The sequence below is a fragment of the Balaenoptera borealis genome (assembly GCF_965194805.1).
Source record: "Balaenoptera borealis genome assembly, chromosome: 19".
In the NCBI taxonomy this organism is placed as follows: Eukaryota; Metazoa; Chordata; class Mammalia; order Artiodactyla; family Balaenopteridae; genus Balaenoptera; species Balaenoptera borealis.
In genome coordinates, this window is record NC_138878.1 from 5,258,626 (window position 1) to 5,285,545 (window position 26,920).

The 26,920-nt window shown below is 42.7% G+C and overlaps 1 protein-coding gene across 1 annotated transcript in view; it reads right to left on the reverse strand.

Annotated features, from left to right (window-relative positions):
* CDH13 (cadherin 13) overlaps positions 1-26,920 on the reverse strand; it is a 647,236-nt gene that overhangs the window by 133,938 nt on the left and 486,378 nt on the right. The window contains exon 6 of the mRNA XM_082366865.1: positions 24,381-24,521. Coding sequence (XP_082222991.1) covers positions 24,381-24,521 — 141 coding nt within the window. The remainder of the gene's footprint in view (positions 1-24,380; positions 24,522-26,920) is intronic.

Consider the following 26,920-nt stretch of genomic DNA (forward strand, 5'->3'; position numbering starts at 1 on the left):
CCTCACCATAGCCTAAGGAAATAAGGAGCATTATTTCTCTCATTTTACCAATAAGGACAAAGGTACAAATCCTGATGAAATTGCAACATAGTATGCATAATTTGATCCCATCTTTGTAAATAGAAAGTAGGGAAAAGACACCTGTTAAAACCTTAACAGCGCTCATCTCTCGGGATAGTGGAGAGACCTGGCAACTTTGTGTATTATATGCTTGTATGATATTTTAAAGGTTTTTTAAATAGTGGGATGAATTATGTTTAAAACAGAAAAAAATAATTTTGGAGGGGATAAAATGCTATTGAATTCAAAATGCATTTAAAATTAAGTTGTTTTCTAAAATACTTTAGAAAAAGAAAAATAAAGTGGGAAGAATCATTCTACTTGATGCTAAGCCTCACTACACAGCTACAGTAATCAAGACAGTGCAGTACTGGTGGAGGGAGAGACACAGATCCATGGAACAGAATAGAGAACCCAGAAGTAAACCCACACACAGATGCCCGTAAAATGGGGCTGGAACCACTGCACATCCACAGGTAAATAAAGGACCTCAACCCCAATCTCATACCTTATATAAAGATTAACTCAAAATGAACCATGGATTTAAATGTAAAACATAAAAATATAAAACTTTTTGAAGAAAACACTAATTTGAAGAGATACATGCACCCCAATGTTTATAGCAGCACTATTTACAATAGCCAAGGTATGGAAGCAACCTGAGTGACCATCAAGAGATGAATGTATAAATAAGATATGGTATATATACACAATGGAATACTACTCAGCCATAAAAAGAATGAAATAATGCCATTTGCAGCAATATGGGTGGACCTAGAGATTATCATACTATGTGAAGTAAGTCAGACAGAGAAAGACAAATACTGTATGATATCACTTACATGTGGATCTAAAAAATAAAACAAACTAGTGAATATAACAAAAAAGAAACAGATTCATAGATATAAAGAAGAAACTAGAGGTTACCAGAGGGGAGAGGGAAGCAGGGAGGGGCAAGACAGGGACAGGGGGTTAAGAGGTATAAACTACTATGCACAAAATAAGTGAGCTACAAGGATATATTGTACAGCATGGGGAATACAGACAATATTTTATAATAGCTATAATGGAGTATAACATTTAAAAACTGTGAATCACTATGTTGTATACCTGAACTTATATAATCTTGTAAATCAACTATACCGCAATTAAAAAAATAACAGGAGAAAATCTTCAGGACCCATTGCTAGACAAAGAGTTCTCAGAGTTGACATAGAAAGTACAATCTATATAAAAAAAAATGATAAACTGAACTTTACTAAAATTAAAAGCATTTTCTCAGTGAAAGACTGTATTAAGAGGATAAAAACATAAACCACAGATTGAAATATTTGCAAGCCATGTCTCCGAAGGAGGACTTGTATATGAACCATGTAAACAACTCTAAACAATCCAATTAGAAAGTGGGCAAAAGGACTTCCCTGGTGGCGCAGTGGTTAAGAACCTTCCTGCCAATGCCAGGGACACGGGTTCAAGCCCTGGTACAAGAAGATCCCACATGCCGTGGAGCAACTAAGCAAGTGCACCACAACTACTGAGCCTGCACTCTACAGCCTGTGAGCCACAACCACTGAGCCCACATGCCGCAACTACTGAAGCCCGCGAGCCTAGAGTCCGTGCTCCGCAATAAAGGTCACTGCAATGAGAAGCCCGCGCACCTCAACGAAGAGTGGCCCCCACTCGCCACAACTACAGAAAACCCACCTGCAGCAACGAAGACCCAACGCAGCCAAAAATAAATAAATAAATAAATAAATAAATAAATAAATAAAATTTAAGAAGTGGCCAAAAGACGCAATCAGACATTTCACAAAAGAGAATAAAGATGGCAAATAAGCACATGAAAAGATGCTTAATACCATTAGTCACATAGGGAAATGCAAATTATAATCCTAATGAAATATGGCTAACACCTATCAGAAAGGTTAAAATTAAAAATAATGATAACACCAAATTCTGGTGAGGATGTGGGGAAACTGGACTTCTCAGACATCATTGGCAGGAAGAGAAAATACTACAGCTCCTTTGGAAAATTGTTTGGCAGTTTCTTATAAAACTAATATGCATTTAACATATGACCCAGCAATCACACTCTTGGGCATTTATCCCAGAAAAACAAAAACTTACGTTCTCACAAAAACCTGTACATGAATGTTCATAGCAGCTTTATCTGCAACAGCTCCAAACTAGAAACAAGCCAAATGTCCCTCACTAGGTGAATGGTTAAACAATCTCCGGTTTATCCACACCATGGAATATTACTCAGGTAATAAAAAGGAACAACTACAGATACATGCAACTACTTCCATGGCTCTCAAGGGCATTATGCTAAGTGAAAAAAATCAGTCTTAAAGAGTTACTGATTGTTTGATTCCATTTATATACCGTCCTTGAAATGACAAAACTATAGCCGTGGAGAACAGATTGGTGGTGCCTGGGGACAAGGCCAGCTGTCGGGGCAAGGTAAGGTAGGTACAACTATTAAGGAGTACCAAGCGTAGCCCTTTGTAGTGATGAAGGAGTCCTGTATCCTGATGCTGGTGGTGGTTATACAAATCTCTACATGCGATCAAATGCGTAGAGCCACACACACACACACACACACACACACACACACACACACACACTGGTGGAAACTGAATCAGATCTGGTTGACGGTACCGTGCCCATGTCCACCTCCTGGTCTTGCTATTGTTCTACACTGACAGGAGATGTTACCATGAGGAAGCTGAATGAAGGGGTCAACAGGCTCTAGGCACCGTTTCTGCAACTTCCTGCATGTTTGTAATTTAAAAATGAAAAGTTAAAAAAAATTAAGTTACCTTTCTATGTAAGCCTGAAATTATGCATTTTGGGGCTACGGGCTGATTTTACTGTTAATTTGGAGGGGGATCAACTTGTTCATGGTGGAATCCACTTTGCAGTTGGGCTCCCATACACTGTACCAGGCCGAGACCTCTGATTCAAATGCACCCCATTTTGACAGGAAATAGTTTTTTTGGAGAGAGAGAGAGAGAGAGAGAGAGAGGAAGTGCCACAGAAAGCTAATGTGTTCCTCCTATGAGCAAGTAACTCAGCAAGATACCATTTTCCCTGTGAGTAAGAAAGATCGTTAATAGAAGTGAAACAAAATCTTTCAACAGAGAAATGAACCCCTACCCCTATAAGAAAACACTCCATGCAACATTAAAACAAACTCTTTCCTAATCTGGTTAACTCGGGCTTTGTGCTGATTTAGCTAATAGAGTGGTGAGGACTGTCAAAAGATGGTACATCAACATGTTCAAAGCAATACTTCTCAGATATGCTTTTCAACACTGAGTAAGGAGAAAGGATGTTTTTCAACACCCTGAACCAACATACACAATGGGACAATTCTGGGGTTCTTAGCCAATAAAATTACTCTTGGCGCAGCCTTTGTTCATCCAAGAGTGATGGGATTTCTCTTAGGCTCAGTAATGTGGGTTCAAAGGTGACAAAACTTTACCATCCATGGCTGACCTTGAGGATAATTTCTTTCTTTTTTTAAAATAAAATTTATTATTTATTTATGGCTGCGTTGGGTCTTCGTTGCTGCACGTGGGCTTAGCGTGGGCTACTCTTCGTTGTGGTGCATGGGCTTCTCATTGTGGTGGCTTCTCTTGTTGCAGAGCACGGGCTCTAGGTGTGCGGGCTCAATAGTTGTGGCAAGCGGGCTCAGTAGTTGTGGCTCGCGGGCTCTAGAGCGCAGGCTCAGTAGTTGTGGCACACAGGCTTAGTTGCTCCGCGGCACGTGGGATCTTCCCGGACCAGGGCTCAAACCCGTGTCCCCTGCATTGCCAGGCAGATTCTTATCTGCTGCGCCACCAGGGAAGCCAGAGGATAATTTCTAATTTGTCTGACACCAGCTCCTTGGTGGACCAGCTGTAATCTGGGCATGTTACCTAACCTAGCTAACCTGTCCTGCACAGAGTTGCTGGTCACTGTCATCAACATCTCCATTTTACAGGGGAGGAGGCTGAGGCCAAAAGAATTAAGGAACCCATATAATATCTAAGAGCTGGCAAATGATGGAGATGGGACTGAACCTAAGAGTCATCCGATTTTAGCATGTGACCAGTCTCCGCACATCACTCTACCCTGCCTTGTGGATACAAGGACTCAGAAACAAAACTGGGATTTTGGGGCGTAATAAAAAGGGTCCTTCTAGTCAAACCAAGTGTGTGAACAGAGAGACAACGGGGAACCAGGCAAATGAAGCCCCTTCCCCACCTCGTCGTCCCCTCCTTGGCTTCTGTCTTCTGAGACAGAACGGGGTCATTATTTTAAAAAATCCTGTACTCTCCATCACATTGCTGTCAGTGGCATTTGCTTCCTTGCTGGAATTTCAAAACCCCAAAGCAGACTTGTCATATGGACAGTTTATCTGCCCAGTTGGTGAATGATACTCTTAAATCTTTTTTGGGTGTCTAGGGTCCATGACCCTGACACGTGGTTTGGTCAAGTGAAAACGAAAGAATTGCCTGGGGCCCCATATCCCCCAACAGCCTACAAACTTATTGGTGGCAACACGGCTGCTTTAATCAGGGGGCTATTGACAGCGTACACGGATAGAGCTCTGCCGGGAGCTGTTACAGGTCACCAAGGCTGGCTTCCCTCAACAATATTTTAATGTGCGAACGCTAACAAATGGCACTCCAATGGCTCCTGAGAAGCCATCTCGCCGGCCCCTCCTGATGTGACTTTCCTCTTTCCTTCCCTCTGTCACCGCTCTCTGGGGAGCTTGCCCTGCTGACACTGTCCACGTGAAGCGGCGTCTCTGCTAAATGAAAGGACTCCATCATTTTTATGCTGGTCTTCCAGACACCAGGAGAAGCTACCTTTCCCCCATCAAAATGTTACATGGGAAAAAGACAAGCCATGTTTGAAATTACAGGATGGTCATAGAGCTCAAGCAAATGAAGTTAACAGGGTGTTTTTCTCCAGGCAACGGGGCCACGAAAAAAAAAAAAAACCCACTCAGAATCTTATTAAAGCCCTAAACGCAAGATGCATTTATGGATGCAGAGCAGATTTCCATGCCAACCTAGAAACTCAGGTAAGTTTTACTGCCCAGTTATGGCAGAATTTCATAAATAGACTTCTTCAGGGAGCAGACTTTTGTCAGATAACCTGAGGGCTTCATTCTGTATCCTTTCCAACCTACACTCATTGATTGCATTTGCTGGCTACAAAATGCCTTCCTTAAGTTTCCCTTGAACCACACCGGCAAACCCAAGACTGAGGACAGTGGGTGAGGGAGTGCTCTGTAATTTCAGCCCAACTGTTACGGGGGCAGGAATACATCTCTGGGATGCTATCATCATCACAATGGCCCCTTTATTGAGCCACATGCTGGGCACTATGCTTGCCATATATTATTGGCCTTGACACTGAAATGCTCTACTTTATTTAACCCTTATTACAAGGTGGTACATTTTACTCCTAAATAAACCTCTCAGAGAGGTTAAGTAATATGTCTAAGCTCACACAGCCAGGAAAATGGCAGTGCAGGGACCTAAAGTAGATATGAGATCAACACGTGAGTCTTCCGAGCTTGGCTAAATGTCCATTAACATGAGATGCATCTGTTATTTGCCTCCTGCTGCCAGTCAGACAACAGGCAGTGCATGGGAAATAAGGGTGATCTGAGGGTTCTAAAAGATAGAAGCTAAGACATATTTTGGTTACTGACACTGTCAGCAGACTAGCAGACTGTCTTGTCTAACTCAGTGGAGTCAAGGTGTGTTGCAAAGCCCCCTCCTTCTGCATCTAAGGTGTCAGCTCATGTGACTCGGCTTGTCAATCTTCTACATAGATGGCTGAGGAGTCTTCCAATTGGATGTTGGTTGTTCCACCGCCTTGCTCGTGTTGAATAGCCCTGAAGAGATGGGATTTAAATTGTGCCGAGGATATTAGTCTAAAGTGAATGAAGTGGAGAGTAGACTTCTCGCTTATGTCCCCAGAGTGATAAATGAAGGACCGTAATTTTTTTTCTAAGGAAAAGAAAATGGGAAATCAACGTGGATTTCAGACACATGAGAAATAGCTTATGAATTTAGATGATAGCTTGGTAGAGATAAATTGTACATCTGTTCATTCATTTTAATAAAGTGGAGAGATGGCATGCTGCTGAAGCCCTTGGACAACCCTGGGTTTTTAAAATTATGGTCCTGTAATAGTAGCCTTAAAATTTGTAATGCAGCCAGTGGTTTCTGAATTGGAGGGAAAATTCATTTATAAAATGAAAGTTCAGACTTTGGAATGTAAATGGGAAAATGCAATTTTTCTTGGCCAGATATGAATTAGTCCTGGGAGGGTTCTGCAGCATCTTGACCATAAAATATGTATTTTTGAATCTTATGAGAAAGTTTTCAGACTGCTGACAAAACTTCTTTGGGCAATCTCTATTTAGGTAAATTGTTCAGGTATGAAACATATGGTTAACCGGCTTTGTTATTTCTGCCTTGAACTTGGTGCTTCGTGTACAAGGGCAATTGTAGATTAATATTTCCATTTGAAATGAGTCTAGCCTGTTACAAATACAAAAATCATTTTTACTCAGTAGTAGAAACATAAGGAAGAGAACTTTTATAGACCAGCAATTACCAGTTGCCATGAAATTTTACTCATTCAACAAGTAGTACTGAGTTTCTTATTACATGTGAGCCCTATGCTTGATATTGGGGAAATACAACAGTCCTGATTGTAGGTTTCCTGCTGACTTTAAAACCTAGAATTGTTATTAAAATTTCTCCAGAAATAGGTATTAAGCCCATAGAAAGCTTTTGACAGAATAAGCAATTTCAATTTTATTTCATAAATCAGCTTCTCAAGTTTTCAGGTGGGAAGGAAGTACAGATAACCTGGTCGTATTGACTGGCCATAGATAACACAGGCCCAGCTAGGAAAACCCCCAGACCACCTCGAATATATTTTATTTGCCTCCTCATCAAATACTGAATGGATATAGATGACACACTTTAGCCCATAACCTTGTAGATTAAAAAATATAGACTGCAGAGGCTGTTTAGTCTTAGAATTGAGGGCAATTAGTTTTTGTCTTAGGTCAGTTTTTGCCCAAATAGGTAAGATATTCTCCCCAGGTTTGTGGGAATCTAGACTATATCTCAGGAAGTCACATGGATAAGGGGTCTGGGGTGTAGCTTATCAGTGGAGACAACAGAGATGGGACAAAGGCAAAAAAATAAATGTCCACATTCCTCACAGGCAGGACTACGGGGTGAGTACTGGCCAGATGGAGGAAGATAAAGGCCCCAGGGAGTTTTGCAATTAACAAGTTTTGTTAACCACTGCCTAGAATTGGAACTAGTCAGGTCAGAGGGCTCCTGGGAATTGTTTTTATACATCTATGCTGACCTACATCTACTCTCTTAGGCTGCATTTCTGGAAGTGCATTTACTGGACCAATGAATAGGAAAGGTTTTAAAGGCTTTTGATAGTGTCTGGGTGAAGGGTCTACTCTTGAGCATGGCTCTGCCGCCTCCTCCAATGGGACCTATTTCGAATTGGAAACGGGACAAAGTCAACTGCTGAGAAAGAGAGATGGGACAAAAGAGAGGTTTGAAGAGAGCAGAGAGGTTGAGGTCAGCCACCAAGCAAGTAGCAAACGGGGTGTTATGAGTTAAATAGAAAGAATGGAAGACCCCTCCACTCCCACCCAGGTTAGGAAACCATGTTTATGACTTGCATTCAAATATCATCTATTGACTCACTCACCTTTAAATTCCCCTGGTCACAGTGCCTGGCTCATAGGAGGTGCTTAATTAATACTCATGGAACACCTGAGTGTCAACTACATCCTAAGCACTTTCAGATCCCTCATCCTGGTATTTATCCCTCGTAATATTCCAGCAACACAATTTTAACCGCATTATTCACAGGGAGTCGCCAGGATGGCTCCGTGTCTTAACATGTCCAGATGGCTGATGGTTTCCCTGTACTCCTTGGGCCTCTGGCATCAAGTCTGGCCTCAAAACAGTTACAAAGATGAAGAACGTGAAACAGCCACACGCTGCGTGGCAACGTCAGCTAAAGTAATTTAAAAGCCCCGGAATAAGAAGCAACCGCGTTCCCTATCATTTCAGCTGGGCAGAGCTGCTCTGAGGGAATGGCCCTCCTCTAACCTGGCTTTGAGATGCTACATTTTCTGTGCCACCTCACTCATTCGTGTTTGTCTCCTGCTACCCCACGGCTCACCCACAAGTGCGGGCTGACTTTGTCTTCAGATTCACAGGCCCTTGGGCTGAGGTGCCCCCTGGAGAAAGCTCCAGACCTGCCCTCACAAAGCGCAGGGCGCAGATGCACTTGACTCTCCCCAGGTACCAGCAGCTGAGCTGTCCCCTCCCCTTGGGACTGTGGGCCAGCGGTGCTCCAGCTCAGTACTAGTGGATGACACCCCTCACTGTTCTGAAGCAAAAAGGCGGGAGAATATGAGTGGCAGAAATTGCAAAGAGAAAAAAAATCATATTTTCTACAGGTCTGAGAGGTAAATACCAAATCCCAGGACGGGCAGAGGAAGTAGACGGCCCCATAACTGTGAAACCAGGTAACAGACCCTGTTAGCCACAGTCACTGGCATGTGGGGTGGGGCTGGAGGGAGATGGAGAGAATGAATCTGCAAAAAATACATAGTGAGGGCCTCTTGCACCGGTCAGGGTGTGAATGGGCCATTCTTTAAACATGTGCATGGGGGCTTCAGAACACAGAAGCCAATAAACCAATCCGGAAGAATTAAGCCTCTCCTGGGACCGTGGATCTTCGAAGGGAACACAAAGGACTCATCACACACCCACACAGACACACAGACACCCACATACACACTCACACATATACATACATACACACACACACACCACATACACACATACACACCACAGACACATACACACATACACATACACACTCATACACGTATACACATACACACAGATACATACACACACAATTTTATCTATATTTAGGTGGGGAAACATGATTAACTTATACACAGTGGTGTGCTGGTAAATGCTTAACAACTGACTCCTCAGGGGGAAAAAACGCCCTGATTTGTAGCTTGTGTCCCCACCACGGCTGATTCAAGCTACCAACCTGATGTCAAGCACACAAAATTGGGAAGAGATGCACTCAGTCAACTCTCGCAAAGCCAGTGCAAGGCGGCCTGGTGCAGCCCTGCTTGTGACCACCAGGCTAAGCTCATTCTCTTTCAAACAGGTTCTGGGTAGATGGAAAATGTAGCTTCGATCTGTGCGTATCCCTTTTTTCAGGGAGCAATCCTACCCCACCCCTTGGGGTCACACTGGTGTTGTCAACCACAGGCCTCACTTTTCTTCCTCAGAAATGGGAAGGTGACCTTGGGTGGGCCAATCATTCCATCATTCCCTGGCACTCAGTGTCTGGTCTGAGTGACCCTGTGACCCAGTACAACCAATCAAAGTCTTTCTGTGAGATTACTGTTTGGTTCTGGGCAAGAGGGTGTGCATGTCTTCCTTTGTACATAAGCCATGGGGACATAGGCTTATGGTCACCAGAGGCCATCTCACCTGCCACGAGGAGAGAGCCTACCAGAGAATAAAGCCAATACAGAGAGACAAGCGGAGCTGAGAGATGGAGTGACATACAGAGAACATTCTGATGATGCTGCCTGAGCCCTGGAGGCAGCCACATCTGAGGTCAGAAAGCCCTTCAGTGCCTCCCCCAGGGATGAGGACCAATGCCTTCCCCAGGGATGAGGACCAATGCCTTCCCCAGGGAGGAGGACCAATGCCTTCCCCAGGGATGAGGACCAATGCCTTCCCCAGGGAGGAGGACCAATGCCTTCCCCAGGGAGAAGGACCAATGCCTTCCCCAGGGATGAGGACCAATGCCTTCCCCAGGGATGAGGACCAATGTCTTCCTCAGGGATGAGTACAATGCCTTCCCCAGGGATGAGGACCAATGTCTTCCTCAGGGATGAGTACAATGCATTCCAGGATTTGCTCATGCTGGTTCAAAGTGGGTTTCTGCTTTCAACAACAAAATGAGTACAAGCAAACGATCTTTAACTCTGGAGAAATTAAAAGCAGATTTTCTTGAGGAAGAATGAGCCTCTAGTCTCAGCCTTCGTCAAATTGATTTGTGTTTTCAACTTCCCAGAGCTGAAGGAAAAAAAATATTTTGACCATTTCTATAGAAGGCTGCTATAAGTGGTCAGTTCATTTCACTGGGGTTTGTTGAGGCTTTCCTCTGAGCCCATCATGTGGGAGGCCAGTGCTTGGCTATTACAAACCAGACAGCTAACTGGTTCTGGCTGGGATATATAGATTTACAGCTCTGAATTGAACCTGTGTTAAACCATGCATCTAGGGGCGATTAGCAAAGGCATCTGTTCCTATTTGCAGAGCTGCCGGGCAAGAGTGCTATTTGTTGGATTTGATTTAATGCAACAAATATTCTTTGCACTCCCTCTGTGTACACTGTTCTGTGACTGAAGGGGAAGAAGGTGACAAATGAAGCTGTGTCTGCCCTCAGGGAGCTCCAGTCTGGAGAAGGCAGAAATGGATACCTAAAATGCTGATCCAACGCACGCTGGGAAGAATGCTGTGATTGAGGCAGGAAAAAAACGCTGGTGAAAGAGAGCCAGTTAATTCTGACTGGGAGACCTGGGGGACCTTAAGGGAAATGCATGGCTTCCTGAAGTCTGTTACTGGGGCAGCAAACTCACACAGGGTGGGCCACCTCTCTCACCCATCCCTGTGCGTACACAGCACAGGCTAGCCCCAGCTCCTTCTTTCAGCCTCTTGCCACTTGCATGCCTCAGGGCATTTGCATATGCTGCAGGCTTTGCTCAGAAGGAGCTATCCTAGCACCACCTGCGTCACTTCTCTTAGCAAAGCCAAGACTTAAGAGGATGACAAATTACTTTACGACCTCTCCTTTCCAGATCTCAGACCAGGTCTGTTTTCCTTAGGTCATGTTCCCAAAGCTCTCTGAATTTATCTGTGGGATGCACCCCTCTTGCACTCCTTTAATATCTGTCCTCCCTACTAAGCCACAGGAAGACAAGGGCTTGCCCATCTTCTTTAAATCTCCAGCCTTCAGCTCACTGCCTCTATTAGCTAAGCACGCGGTGAGGGCATGAATGAAAGGTGAGGCCACTTTCAACCCTGCTAACTCAGAACAAGTATATCAAATGCACAAAAGATCTGTGAACTTGAGGAAGCACATTATTTCATTAATGTTCGAGGAACTGCAGTAACGACAGTCATAAATTTAAAAGATTTAAAAATTTTTATCGGAGATAGCAGACTAGTATAAATGACCCTAGTTAATGAACCAAAGTTTTTCTTGCTTTATAGGCCTTTGCCCGAATTCGCCAGTGAGTAAAACCTGGATTTCAATCGAGATATCTAATAATTAGTGTACCATTATAAGCCACTGACAGCGATACCGGAAGATTCTGAATTAGATATGCACATGAAGGTATATAAAGTGGAACTGTCAATATCTTTCCAACAACGTTGCTGCGTTCAACATAGGTTATTTGATTTGGTTGTTGAGAAACTAACAAAAGGCCAGCGTGTCGGGGGCCTGGCTTCTTTCACTTCTGAATCCCACAGAACCAGAACAATGTGTAAAAATCTCAGAAAGTGAGTCTAGCATAATGGCTGAGAGGTGCGCTCTGGAACCAGACACCTGGACGTGGCATCCCTGCCCCAGCATACTGTAACCGTGGGTATGTTTCTAACATTCCCATGACTCAGTTTCATCATCTGTGAAACGGGGATAATAAGAGTACTTATGTCATAGGGCTGTTATGAGAATTAGATGAGTTAAGATGCCTAAAGCACTTACTACCTCCCATAGATAAGCACTTAATCACTGTTAGCTTAAAAAAATTGGTTTTCTGGATGAAAACATTTTTCATTTATTCTTTGCTTGTAAGAAATGATTATTATATTTGCCCACTAGACCTATCAAAATAAAGACACAAACTACTAATCAAATTCACTGGCGATTAGAAGATCTCTCCCAGGCTTCCCTGGTGGCGCAGTGGCTAAGAATCTGCCTGCCAATGCAGGGGACATGGGTTCGAGCCCTGGTCCGGGAAGATCCCACATGCCGCGGAGCAACTAAGCTCGTGCGCCACAGCTACTGAGCCTGCGCTCTAGAGCCCACGAGTCACAGCTACTGAGCCCACGCGCCACAACTACTGGACCCGTGTGCCTAGAGCCCATGCTCCGCAACAAGAGAAGCCACGGCAATGAGAAGCCCGCACACCGCAACGAAGAGTAGCCCCTGCTCGTTGCAACTAGAGAAAGCCCACGCGTGGCAATGAAGACCAAACACAGCCAAAAATAAAAAAATAAATAAAATAAATTAAAAAGATATGTATATTAAAAAAATAAATAAAATAAAAGATCTCTCCCCTTTTTTTTAATTTGAAGAAATTGTGGAGGGAGAAAGAGTAGCTTACACTCATCCTGGCGAGCCCAGGAGAGAAGTGTGTGTGTGTGTGTGTGTGTGTGTGTGTGTGTGTGTGTGTGTGTGTGTGTGTGTTGTAGTTGTATCTAGGGCTTGCACTAAACACTGTCCTGATTTGAACAGAGAGGCAGGTGTGGCAACAGGGAGGCAGGAGGTGATGAGGTGATGCTGGAAAAGTTCAAGCAGAACTGAGATTGGAGGTTATAAGCCCTGCATCTTCAGCAGTCCCTGGTGCCCAAGTGTAAACGGAAAAACCAGATGGATGTTCTCTGAGGAACAGCCCTGCCAAGGAATCCTGGAGAGCTGACCTGAAGGGCAAGACCATGGAATAGGAACATAATAGCTGTGGCTGAAGTTGGCAGATGTGCTCTGAGAATGGGGTCTACAGACACTGCGCTGGCGAGTCGTTAATGCTGGCATGGTGCAGAAGCAGCTTAGTGCAGGGTTGAGAGCATGGGGCCTAGACTCCGGGCAAGTTCTTCAGCTCTCTGAGCCTCAGTCTCCACACCCATGAAATGGGTATGACAATGAGAGTCTCAGGGTTGGCAGCAGGAGTGAACAATGGAATTTATGTAAGCCTCTTGGACACTGCCTGGCACAAAGCAAGTGCTTTCAGAATTCTGCATTGGCTTCTGGATGTTTGTTTAACGATAAAGAGGATGAAGGAGCAGGTCCAGGAGTGTTGGACAGACAGAACTTCTGACAGAATGGCCAGTCTTGCCTTTGATAAAAGCTCATTACATATTTGCTATTATTGATGGAACACTTGTTAAGAGAAGACATCTCTTTGAATTTGCAAGGAAAAAGGAGGTGCAAAGTTCAGAATCTCAACCTCTAGTTCCCCAATGATCTGGGGAGGAATCAGCCCGCTTAGCCTCAGCTTTCTTATCTGCATGGGGTGAGAACGAGACCCTTTTCACTGGGTTCTCCAGGTTTTAGGTGGGAGAGAGTATGTGGAGTGTGGAAGGGCTTCATAAACTTAAAAACAACTGTGTAAATGTCCACTAATGCTGGTTCCCTGCTGTTATTTCCAGTTCTGTGAAGGATATAGGTGGTGGGTCGTGTGTGACTGGCGGCATCATCGCCAGCAGTCTCTGACCATAGGAACAATGGTATTCCTGAGCAGCATGGGGTCTCCAAGTCTTGGAAGGTCTACCCTTTACTGTGTCCGCCAATGTCTTCCCACTGCACTTCCGGTGAACAGCCTCCTAGCCTTGCCTGCGTGACCGGCCCCAGTCTCACATCCCCCGTCGTCTCTCAGGCTGCTCCAGCCACACTGGACAGCTCAGTTCCTCAAGCAAGACATGCTCTTCCCAGGCTCCGTGTCTTCACACGGACCCTCTGCATACTCCCACGTCTCACTGGCATGGGCTGAATTTTGTCTCCCCAAAAAGATCTGTTGGAGTCCTAACTGGCAGTATCTCAGAATATGACCTTCTTTGGAAATAGAGGTGACCGAGCTAAAATGAGGTCGCAGGGTGGACTCCAATCCAATATGACTAGCATTCTTATAAAAAGGGGGAAATTATGCACAGACACGCACACAGCGAGAAGGCCATGTGAAGATGAGGGCAGACGGGTGACGCACCTACAAGCCTATGAGCGCCACAGATTGCCAGCAAACCACCGGAAACCTAAGAATCGGGCATGAGCAGATGCTTCCTCAGAAGGAACCACCCTGTGGATACTTTGATCTTGGACTTCTGGCCTCCAGAACTGTGAGCAAATTAATGCCGTTCAAGCCGCACAGTGTGTGATATTTTGTTACAGCAGCCCTAGGACACTAGCACAGTCACTGTAAATGTCACCTCCTCAGTGAGTGTCACGGCGTGTGCGCACAATGTGTCCATGTACGGTGATTCCATCTTGTCACTAGGGACCATATGTAGCTATTTGCTTTGCTGGTCAGTTGTCCCCACTTTAGACCATAACTTCCTGAGGTCAGGGACCATGTTTGTTAGGCTGGGATGTTGTGCTCACCACACTGCATCCCAGCCTAACACAGTTACTGGCAAAGAGGAAGTATGGAATACACTTCTGATGGATGGGCTGGTGAATCAGTGAATGAATGAATGAATGCACTTTGGAAGGCAACAGTATAATGTTACGATATGCAATAGGTACATTCAGTTAAGACAGGAGGAAGAAGATACTTCTCATAAATTCCTGTCTTCTCAGATCTGGGCAGGTCGACAGCATAATAAAATGCTGCCTATACTGGGAAAACTGATATTCAGCCTGTAACTAAAATAGATTTTAGTTTGGAAACAAATGAATATATTAAAATCAATTCTGGATAATTTTGTTTAATCCCATTTAGAAGAATGAGCCCACACAGAACTCTGGGGCTGTGGAATATTTTCTTCCTTGTTTTTAAGTTCGCAGGAAAAGTCAAGTCTGTCTCCACTCTAATGATTCCTTTATGTATTATTTATTAACGTTCAGTTTTCTTTCTTTTTTCTTTTTTTTACTTGACTGGTAGGGAAGTAGATTTAGGGCTCTCTGCAGTTATGCAGATTTGTTTATTCACTTCTGGAAAGGAATTTAACTCCAACCCTCTCGGCTCTCTGCACCACAGAAAAATGATAAACCTTAGGGTCCCTCATGACTTTGTGTTACAGTAGGGCCTTGGTTTTGCACCAGCAGCAGTATTTTGTGCCACAATGAGGCTGGCCTGGGATCTGCAATCAGCCTTGAGCAGCCTCCCTCGGCTCTAAAACCGGAGGGTTGGGTGAGGTTCTTTCTAAAGCCCCTTTCAGCAACATCACTCTCTAACTTTTCGATGGCCTCTGCTGCTTATTGTCAAACATTTATAATTTATTCACTCCTTTGCACATTATTTGGGTATGGTCCAAAGCTGGGTGCTGGGGCCAGAGCAGGGAACAAAAGAGACAAAGTTCCTTTTCTCGTGGAGCTTACATTCTAATTTGGGGAGATTGACAATAAGCAAATAAATAACTTAATTGTATGGCACATTAGGAGGTGAATATTATATATTATTAGAATAAAATAAGTGCAAACTAGGATGTGTACATATTAGAAAAGAAGAGAATACATAACAGAATATTACATAATGACATATGATGGTGTACATGCAACACTGTATATAATATGGAACTGCAATAATATTTAATAGTGTATTAGAAGCTGAGACACAACAGGTGGTAATAAGGACTTACTGCATGAATAACAATTTCATCTCTAGTTAAACTTTTGATGTTGCCCCTGTGCTGAGTCCTAGAGGCAGTGATGAAAAGGACCTGTCCCTAAATATCAAAGCATCTAAACGATGCTGGGAGACACAGGATGATGACACGACTAAAAGGCAACGTCATGAGCCTGAGCTGGGGGATGCCTAGTGTGCAGGAACAAGGAGGGAGAAGCAGTAACCCGCCTGGGGGATGTATAACTTGGGGATTTATAAAAAGCATAAATTGGAGCTTTCCAGGTACAAAAGAAGAGAAAGGCATTCCAGGGGGAAGGGAACAGAATGTGCAGTGGCACGGAGGCACGCCAAAGTTTGCTATGTTGCGGGGATAACGAGCGCTTCAGTGTGGTCTGAGATGGAGGTAGGTTGTGACCAAGTGGACCGTGTTTAAAACCATCCACGCGCAAGACCCGGTGCTCTTATTTCTAACACTGTTGAGCACAGAATGGTTTCCAGGTGCAGTGCAGGCTTGAACATTGCATTTTCCAACATCTCCTTTGGGTTGCTCTTGGCTTTCTATTTGTGAACTCTTGAGTTCTCATTCTGCAAGCTGCATTACAAGGTGTAGTGATATTACATTTATAGAGTTAAAAAATAGATGTTGTACAGCTGTGTGGTTGTTGCTCTTGGTGTGAGGATATTGTCTTTGAGCAGAAGCAGATGCATGAAGCCTTCAGAGGCCCCTGTGCGATGGAGTGGCTCAGTGGTGAGACTCTGCCAGCGGTAGTACAAAATTGCTTTCATTGTCACTGCGTTGCTGCTGACCCTCTGAGCATAACCAGAGGGTTAGCCAAGGCACAGAATCTGCATAGAGGTTCACACAGGGACGATGGGGGTCAACGCATCATAAGTATAATTATGAAAGAGCGATTAATGCAATAAATCATCTGGCTGTCTGGTCTACCTCGACAAGAGGCTTGAAGAACCAGCCACAGGGTAGATTACAGTTTTTCACTTCAACAAATCCAGATGTTTCGACATCACAAACACAGTGTATAAGCGACACGGGCATTGTCGACAACGCAAGATTTCTCACCCTGCTGTCTTTGAACGATTAAATCTGGGAAAGCACACACTACCCTTTTCCTTAGCGGGAAGAATCTTGTTTAGATGATGGCTTCTATTTATAGAGCACTGCTTACATTTGAACAAATGTTTCCCTTCACTCTCTTTCAGTCGAGAAATCCAGCTGTAGACCTGCTGTTTCAAGTACCTCTGAAATTTGAACACTAGGAGATTTAGTTGATGATTTCATGTTTTTCTACGACCTTGGTGCAGGAGAAGAAAGCAATGAACTCACCCCTTCCAAGTGAAGATAAATGGGGAACGTGGGTGTTGGCTCTTTTGCAGCCAACCCTTCTTCAATTATATGCTGGGAAGCTGGGAATGCAATTTGCAATAGATGGCTCCTGGAGTCCTTGGACAAGATGTTGGCCTGGACGAAGACGGACCAGGAAGTGATGTAATCTGGAGGGATGTGACCATTTGCACAGTTGGGAATTGGTGGTATCCGTGCACTGAAATCACACTGCTCTATTCTCTCCAAATATTCCCTTTCTGTACATATTGGGATACCTCCATCCACCACCCAAAGCACGGGATAAAGATCTCAATAGTGTTATGTTTGGACTCCACCCTCCAGAAAAGTCACTTGTGTCAGATAACTGAAATGGGTTCGATCTTCTAAGAAGTATGTGGTTGGTTTTCTGGATTAATCTCTATTGAGCAAGGAGAATATATAATTACGTGGTCAGTGTTTAGACACAGGCACCTCTGAATTTAAAGGGCTCTCCTAAGGGAAATAAACTCTTATGGAGAGTTTCATTTAAAGCACTCAAATATATTGCATGAAATCCCGGAGGAGTGGATAAATACATTCACTTCAGTTATACCTTTGGCACACAAAGGTACATTTATGAGCTATATACCTGGGGCCATCAAACTACCAAAAACAAATGAAAAGGTCCAAAAGAGTTCAGAAAACTTCCAATACTCATGTCAACTCAAGAGCGAAGGAACGGGAAAGCAAAGTCTGCCTCTAATGATGCAGTTCAATTCCCTTGGGGTTAGAGTCATTTCTTGATTATCAATATCAAGGAGGAGACACAAAATTTTTAATCTTTTTACTAAAATGAGTTGATTTTGAAGCAAATGGTATGAGAGGGGGTGGGTACTGTCAAAACATTTAATTATATTTCTTCAATCCATATTTTTAATGAAAATATTGCGATGTTTTGTGCTACAGTGAATTCCATATACACAATATCTACTGCTTTTCCCTAGTAATCCAGGTTAAAAAGCTAATCCATATTTTTCTTTGTTTATGGTAAGTGGGGCAAGCTTCTTCTAGACCACCCCTCAAATCTAGGATGGCTCAAGAACACAGACGTCACACAAAACCCCCCCACCTATTTGAAAGCACTACAGAGCTATGAAGACAGCCAGAACTTGAGAATCCAGGATCCTGTTGAGAAGGGAAGTTTACTGAAGTGAAGCCAATACTTTATGGAACTTTTACCCTTAACACAGTTTCTAACTGATAAAGGCACAGGGACAAGAGGCTAAGAATCTGAGCAGAAGAAAGTGCTGCTAAGAGACCAGGAAGCTGAGCAGAGCTTTCAGCAGTCTCATGGGGATGACAAGACCACTGAAATTCAGGGTGTCCAAGGCGGAAGGGCCCTTGTGAAAATACCCATCTTTCAGCTGGGGCCCCAGAAAGGCTGTACCCAGGAGTAAGGGAAACCACAATAGCCCTCATGTAAGACTGAAACTCAACGATGAACTAATTCAATCCTAGACTGATTTAAAGTCATCCTTTTCTACTCTTATTGGTTTACAGAAAGCAAAAATGATAAAGTTAAGGAATAAAACAAATGTTACCCTGACATCATCTTGCATCAGATATTTCATTGAGAGGAAAAAGTAAATTTCTGATGTAAGAAATAAAATAGTTCCTTGATTGATAAACTTACTAATGAAGAGAAGTGAGTCATAATGAACACATTGGTAAAGATTTAAATTTCTTGTGATTTACCTGCAATACCAACATCAATAAAGACAATATAAAACTCTTAATATGTCTCAAAACAAGGATGTGAGTGACATGAATAACAAGTGTCATCAATTTAACGATTAGTCTTTATACAAGAACATTTGAAATTGCAGAGCTCATATATATATGTATATATACGTACATATATATAAAATATATATATGACAGAAATTTGATAGAGATTTCCTTAAATTTAACCACAATTCTCAATATTTACATGAGTTTTCCAACAACAAAATAATGTGGTAAAGGTGAAAATATGTTTCTAAACTCTCAATAATACAGAGCAAATTTCTATCAACCCTGCTACAGGAAAGACTAGTCTTTTTGCTCTCTTTCTATAGAAAATGGTTTTGCATAATTATTATATAAAGAAGAGACCAGAGAGTTTTCAGTCAAACATGTAAGAGAAAAAGTATTATAGGGCAAATTAGGCAGCTAATTAAGAAAATATTTTTATTATGAAAGCTCATAGTCCAAAGAAAAATAAGACTCCTAAAGCATTAAGGTCCTTGAAGACTTTTAGGAATTGGAGACTGGACCCCAGCACCCCCTTGATAACTGAATGCAAGTATCTGCTGGTGGCTCAGTTTCAGCTTGCCGGCTTCCAGCTCACACCATTTATCTTCACCCCTTTATGAAAATCAGAGCATTTACCCATCTCTCATCTTCCAGGAAGACAGGGCCTTTTAAGTTTTATGCCATTTTCATTACATGTATCGTAATGTTATAGCTTGAACACTGAAACATTTACTTTAGAAAGAATTCATCAAATAGCCAAAAAAAAAAATCCTGTTATTCAGTCTTCATTACCAATTGCCATTTTAATTAAAATCTGAAAATCAACTGATTGAATAAATGAATGAAAACTCATTTAAAAACCTTATGATCATTTGCAAACACATTCTTTTAAAATTAATAGCAAGTTTGTTAAACCTCATGACCTGGGGTTTACGTGAAAATGAGTTATTCAGTCAGTATGTGTTGAGCATCGGCTATGCTATAAATACAAATCACATGTCTTTTCTTAAAAAAAAAAAAAAAAAAGCAACTTTAGAGAGAGAAATGGACAAGTCATTTTGCTCTAAATGGGACTGAGATTCCCAACTATAATCCAAACTCTGGGTTTGGAAAGTTTAACTAGATTTCCTAAAATCATTTCCAAACACCTAATCTAGAAAAGTCACGACTAACATGTAAACATAAACTAACAGTTAAAGCCACGTGCGAAAGCTATTAGGAAAACTCACGGAAGACTCTCCATAGGGAGACTAGTGCTTCTAACCCAAATTTTCATGAAAATCAATGACTAAAAATTGATTTCATGTGTCAGTAACAATTTAAAGTACTTGGTTCATCATATCCAGTGACACTGTTCTCCAGTTAAAATCACCTTCAGGAAACATTCGGCAGAGAGTGAATTACTGAGTGCCAACTGGGAATGCAACAAAGAATAAGAGAGGTGTGGGCTTTGCTTCTCAGCAAGCTTACAGTCAGTGTGAATAAACACAAGCGGAACAAATGATCTTAGTTTGCACTAAGAATGTGCTGTTTAAAATACCCTTTAAAATATCTCCTTCCTTAGTAACAACCCCTATATTACCAAGGGCTGCAACCTGCCAACTAAAGATGGCTGGAGTTTTTCTCAGTCTCCCTCACAGATCAGGAAGGCTAAGGAGATGTAAGTCATTTGACTTTCTGGGGAATCTCTTGAAATGACATTTACTTAGGTGGCAGGTCCTCCTCTGCCCTTCTCATTTCCTGCTTCTTTCTACCTGTTACATGGACATGATGGCTGGCACTGCGGTGACCCTATTGTACCATGAGGCAGCTTTGGGGAAGGCACAAAAGAAAGATAAGAGGCATACGGTAAACTGACAATATCATGGTCTCACCATACTGGCCTGGGACTGTCTACCTACGGACTTCTATGTGAGAGAAACTATACCTCTGACTCATTTAACAGAGCACTATTTCCTGTCTGTTATTTGTGGCCAAATGAAACTCCTCTTTTAAACAGATCAAAAAATGCACCTCTCTGGAGATGGAAGACCATGTAAAATAGAATTTTTAAAAAAGATAAGAACCATATACTTCTATGAATTTCCTAAGAAATGTCCTAATATATGCAGAAACTTACATAAGACAACATCTTCTTGGACAGGTTTCTAGATACCTTCAAGCCCAAATGACCACCATTTCCATTCTGGGATGACTGAACCTTGACCTTCATCTCTGAAAATTATTTCATCTTCAAGATCACAGGGTCCATGTTTTCTCTCTCTTTCTAGTTCATCCTGTTTGACCACTTCCACACCCAAGACCACTACCTTTGGGCTGAGTCCTTATCAGTCCTCTTTTTCCACCTAACAGGTTCCTCTTAGCCTTCTTTGCTTTTGCCCACAGTGATGAGTTTTACAGATTCTGCCACCTCTCCTCCAGAATTACTTCACCCCTGGAACTTGAGGGTCTTAATCACGTATTTTGAAGTGCTTGAGCAGCTTCATAGATCGCTTTCAAGGAAAACAGCAGCTTTTCAACATGGAGGGGAGATGGCCGTTAGACAAGAACGCCAGTTGGCCTTTTGAATTTTAGAAACATCGTCACCATCATATCATCATCTGGCTCACCGCAGCCGTCTTCCTCACCACCTTCGTCGCTGCCTTCGTCCCACTATCCTCGTCATCACTGTCCTCTCTACCACCTTCTAAATTACCACCATTTCCCCATGGCCAGCACGCCAGAGAACACGAGGTGACAAGCACTAGTGCTCTTCACCATGCAGCTCACTTGACATTCACAAGAACCCAGTGAGGTGGGCGTTATGATCAGCCCCATGAACAGGTTACAAAACGAGAATGTAGATGGTGAACGTGCTCAGATCCCGTGGCTGGTAGGTGTGATATGAATCCAGTTCTGGTCCAGAGCCCAGCCCTTCACATCGCTGTTATACCACCTCTACCGTTCTGGTGTCCAAAATGTATGAATCAGTGATAAAGAACATCAGCCATCCTGGAACGTGTTAGAAAATTTAATTGTGAATTTGATTTATCCAACGTTGGCAAAGACTCCTATGGGATACGTAATATCTAAGAGAGAGAATCTGATGTACTTGGCTAGTTACCCATTTTTCTCGTTTTGTTACTTGTATCTCCATATGAGTTGTGACATCATCTCTGCCCTGAGGGAATCTCAAGCTCATTGTCCAATGTCCATTTTTTAAAAAATAAATTTATTTATTTATTTATTTTTGGCTGTGTTGGGTCTTCGTTGCTGTGCACGGGGTTTCTCTAGTTGTGGTGAGCAGGGGAAACTTTGTTGTGGTGCGCGGGCTTCTCATTGTGGTGGCTTCTCTTGTTGTGGAGCATGGGCTCTAGGTGCTCGGGCTTCAGTAGTTGTGGTGCGCGGGCTCAGTAGTTGTGGCTCACAGGCCCTAGAGCCCAGGCTCAGTAGTTGTGGTGCACAGGCTTAGTTGCTCCGCGGCATGTGGGATCTTCCCGGACCAGGGCTCGAACCCATGTCCCCTGCAGTGGCAGGCGGATTCTCAACCACTGCGCCACCAGGGAAGCCCCCAATGTCCATTTGAAGAGAGTTTTGTGCTTTTGCCAATATTCACAGATGAATACAGTTTCCATTATACTATTTAAGGTCTCTTACTTTAAGATCTATGTTAAAATTTTTCCTTGAATTCATTGGTATTAATAACAACAACAACAAAAGCCTCTCACTCACGGTATTTAGTCCATAACTAGGTATACAATTCTGAGCTTAGTTTAGGCTCCACTGAAATAACTAATTAATCTCACCCACCTGGTAACGTTAATAGGTTTTCTCATTTTAGATTGGGGTTATCCAATTTCTATTTTCATTACTATGTCTATATTGAATATTACACTGTGCCTTGAGTTATTCTTTTGAAAGAGGTTTGCAAGAAATTCTGCAGATAAACCAATATCTCCCAATGAATATCCCATGAATACCAGCTCGATGAGCCATGGTGAGATGGACCAGGAAAAATTATTCCCAGGCCAAATAAGTCTGAGAAACCCTACAGGACATACCTACCCCTCTTGGAGAAACACAAAGCATTTTAAAGGTACCCAGAAGTCCTACAGTAAAAGAAATCTTTCACACCATTCATCTCAGTGTTCTCCACATCTGTCTGACCCTGAAATCTCTCCCCACCCCCTGCCCTATAATGATAATAACTTGTGGAACTAATTTCTTGGAACACAGTTTGAGAAACATGGGAATAATAAGCAATCTGTGTTAGCAGTTTTAGAAACAGTGTCATGGGAGCAACAGAACAGACCGTGTTAGCTACATGGACTTTGTTGTTTTGAGGTTAGACTCCTGAGTGTCCAAGACACCACTGGGAGAGGGGGAGATTTCCACCTCCTGAATGAGTCATGTAGGGCTGCTAATGTGGAGAGGTCACTGCGGAACCAGGGGGCTGAGAAGGGCCACCTGGGGTAGCCCTGAGACACTTGAGAGAGGGGTGGGCAACTGCAAATCCAGACACGGATCTTTTCTCTGAACGCCCAGGAGGGTAGAAAATATCAACGGCTTCCTTGGAAGCAAAGCACTGCAGCTGAGAGCATGGTAAACAGGGAGCTGTGCTCACGTCCCATTTCTGCCACTTACTCTGCCTATAACCTGGAGATCTAGATTCTCTGAGCTTAAAATAAGCACTCTCATTGGGTCAGAAATGTGGCTCACGAATCCAACCCCACACGGTCAGATGAGGCGATGGATGGAGGGTGGAGAGCCCGTGGTGGTGGCGGATGCCCGGGAAAGGTCTGGCAAACGACGGGGCTGTCATTACTGATGCTACGCTTCTGCTCAGTAAGGGGGGCGTCAAGTCCTTGGCTCTGGTCCTGACCCCCAAAGAAACCATGACCATAGCACATTTCCATCAGATGCACAGTGCCAGTGACTTCCTAGCCTGGATACAAATTCAGCAGCTGGATGAAATCTTGCATACTCAGCCTGTCCCCAAACATTGCTCCACTGGAAAAAATGGGAAACAGCAAGCACGATCCACAATCATAAAAGCACAGGAGCTGCGAATAAGTAATTCGCAGCTAGCTCTCCCAGACAAGCTAACTTGGTTGTTATTTATAAGCTCCTGGGCCACCCTGTTATGGCCAAGAAAATCTGCTTTACCTTCTTGATGTTTTTCCGTCTGGCCTCTCAATCTGTACTTGCTGAAAAGAATAGTTATTGTTATGCTAAAATCACAATAGGACTCACACAATTCAGCACTAAATAACACCAATAAAACTATGAAAATGGCACTTTGGCATTAAAAGTTGTCTTCTTATGGACTTTAACAAGATTCAATGCTTTTGTTTTCATAATGCTTTGGTATTTTCAGCTTTACAAAAAAAAAAAAAGAAAAAAAAGTAAAAAAGTATTCCAGCAAGACACCATCTTCTCTCCACAAAGGAGGGTTTTGATGTCCCAAACAGGGAGCTGGCTAGGGCTGTGGTACACTGAATTAATATTAATCAGCAATCACGGCCATGACCACAAGGCTGGCGTTCAACAGGGGTTTACCTCTTTCTTGGTGAATTTAGGTGAGTGATCGTTTTTGTCATCGATCATGATTGTCGCTGTGGCCGTGCCTGTTAATCCAACATCCAGTCCAGCCATATCTTGAGCCTCAATGATCAACTCATACTTGGGATTTTCCAGAGTCTACAAAGCAAAAGCACAACAGAGGATGACATTTAGATCTGGGTTATCACTCGGGATAGGGGAGATGCACGTTGCTCGGGCCGACGCTGTGTGCCCCTCTCCATCTAGGGCAGGCGCCTGTCATAGCACTCTTACCTGTTGTGCATAAATGTGTCTTTGGAATCTCTCCAAGGCAAGACAGTCACTATTCATGGACTAGAGTTGGCTGTGGGGATGGAAACTTAATATCATTTCCCTCATGCAATAGCATTTACCACCATAATTCCTTGATGTTATTTTAAGGGTTGCATAAAATATAATCATATGCATAATTTATAATTTATTTCATCATCTTCAATTATTAGGACTTGAGGTTATTTCTAGTCTTCTTAAAATTTTGACAATTTTAAATAACACTGCAATGAACATCTTTATTCAGGAAGCTCTCAATGTATTTTGATTAAAAAAAAAAATGATAGATTCCAGGAAGTGGAATTATTAGGCTAAAGAGTATGAACATTTTAAGAGTCTTTATTGATATTTCAACATTGCTTTCAAGAAGATCTTACCGATTTTCGTATCATTCCTATCAGGATGTTTAGTTTATGACCCCAGGCATGGCTTGTCGCTAAAGAACAGCCGACCTTGCCCCATGAAGCACATTGGGGGATGAGTGTGATTCTATAATGGCTGTTGAACAAGGATGTAAATTTCTCATAGCACTTGCCCTTCACCAACTTGCAGTGAAGGTAGCTGTGGACATACCCCAGGGCAGCTTCAAGCGCTAACTCTAGTGGATATGTGCTGCCCTGCCTTCCCAAGCATCCATCCCATCCTCCTCTGGTACTGAGGCTATACTTCCTTTGGGGGTATCATCCCTGCCACACTCTTAGTGCACGTGGAGTTCAGGTAGGGTTGACTCTATCCCTGGACTAGGGATGGTCATGTAGCTCAGGCTTGTACAATCAGGGCCTCCCATTCCCATTGCCATGTGATGGGCACATAACCCAAGTTAGGCCACCTGGGATTGAAACTCAGTTCCAGGACATATTTCTTTAGAACTTGTAGGCAAAAGAACTCCTCTTTCTGTTGGACTTGAAGGTGGTAGGACCAAAATCTGGAGCTGGTGGTGACCATTTGCAACCACACAGAGAAAGGCAGCCTGAGAAAGAAGACAACACAGAACTGAGAGGTAGGGATGGAGTTCTTTTAACCTAATTTGAGCTCTTTAATAGTCATTGTTGAAGCCAGAATTTACCCCTCAGATTTGTGATTTCTATGAGCTAATAAATTTCTCCTTTCCTTAAGACATTTAATTGAGATGTTCTGTGAGAAGCAACAAGGGAATTCTGACTAATATTGCAACGAATGTTATGATCAATTATCTGGTTATTTGCAAGAAAGTGTAAGAGCAATTGTATCACACTAGGGTATCACAATAGGCTCTTCACAATAGTGTTCCAATAATTTCATGAATACATTGTTTTTCCTTTTAAAATTTTCCCCTCTGCAGAAATATTTTTTTGACCAAAGAGAGTTATTATAATTTTTTCTTTCATTAGTTTATGCATTCCTTTAGTTGGAAGTTATTGAACATCTAGTCTAAATATGGTGCTGGGGATATAGGGATGGGAAAAGGGTCCTTTTCTTTAAGGGGTTCAGAGATGTTTAGGGTTGACGACAGGCATGTTCACATATAACTGTAACAAAATAGAGTCAGAGCTAAGCAGAGGTACATACAAATTCTTGCGCTAGCACAAAGGAAGGACATGGCTTAACTCTCCTGTAGTTTAACAAATTTTATAAATAATTTAAAAAAATGAACCAGCCAATTCCTGTCTCCTCATATAAATAAAACTTTATGACTGCAATGGGAACTCGACTGATTAACCTAGTGGAAAATCAATTAGACTATGAACTAGATATATTGCAAGGTTTGAAATGAGATGTTCCAAAGTCTCAATTTTCTGCCAAACTTAAGGCTACCAAAGAATATGTTTTGTATTGTCAAAGAATATCCAATTATTGTAAGGAAAATAGAAATGATCCAGTCATTTCTAAAGTGGAAAGTGAGCATTCCTCTCTACCCACCCCCAACCCCATCTCCAAGAGGTAAATGTTGTTAGTAGTCTGGTGTCTCCCTCCTTTGTCCTACACATCACACACACATTCAATCATTCCCTATTGGATGGTCACTTGTTTGAGTTGTTTCCAGACCAGCATAATTTATTCAATCATTCCCTACTGGATGGTCATTTGTTTGAGTTGTTTCCAGACCAGTATAATTTATTCAATCATTCCCTATTGGACGGTCATTTGTTTGAGTTGTTTCCAGATTTCCACTTTGAAAAGCAACTCGAAGATAAGAAGTCCACTGGCCTATGAGTATTTGGGGATTTTTCTATAATAAACATAATTGC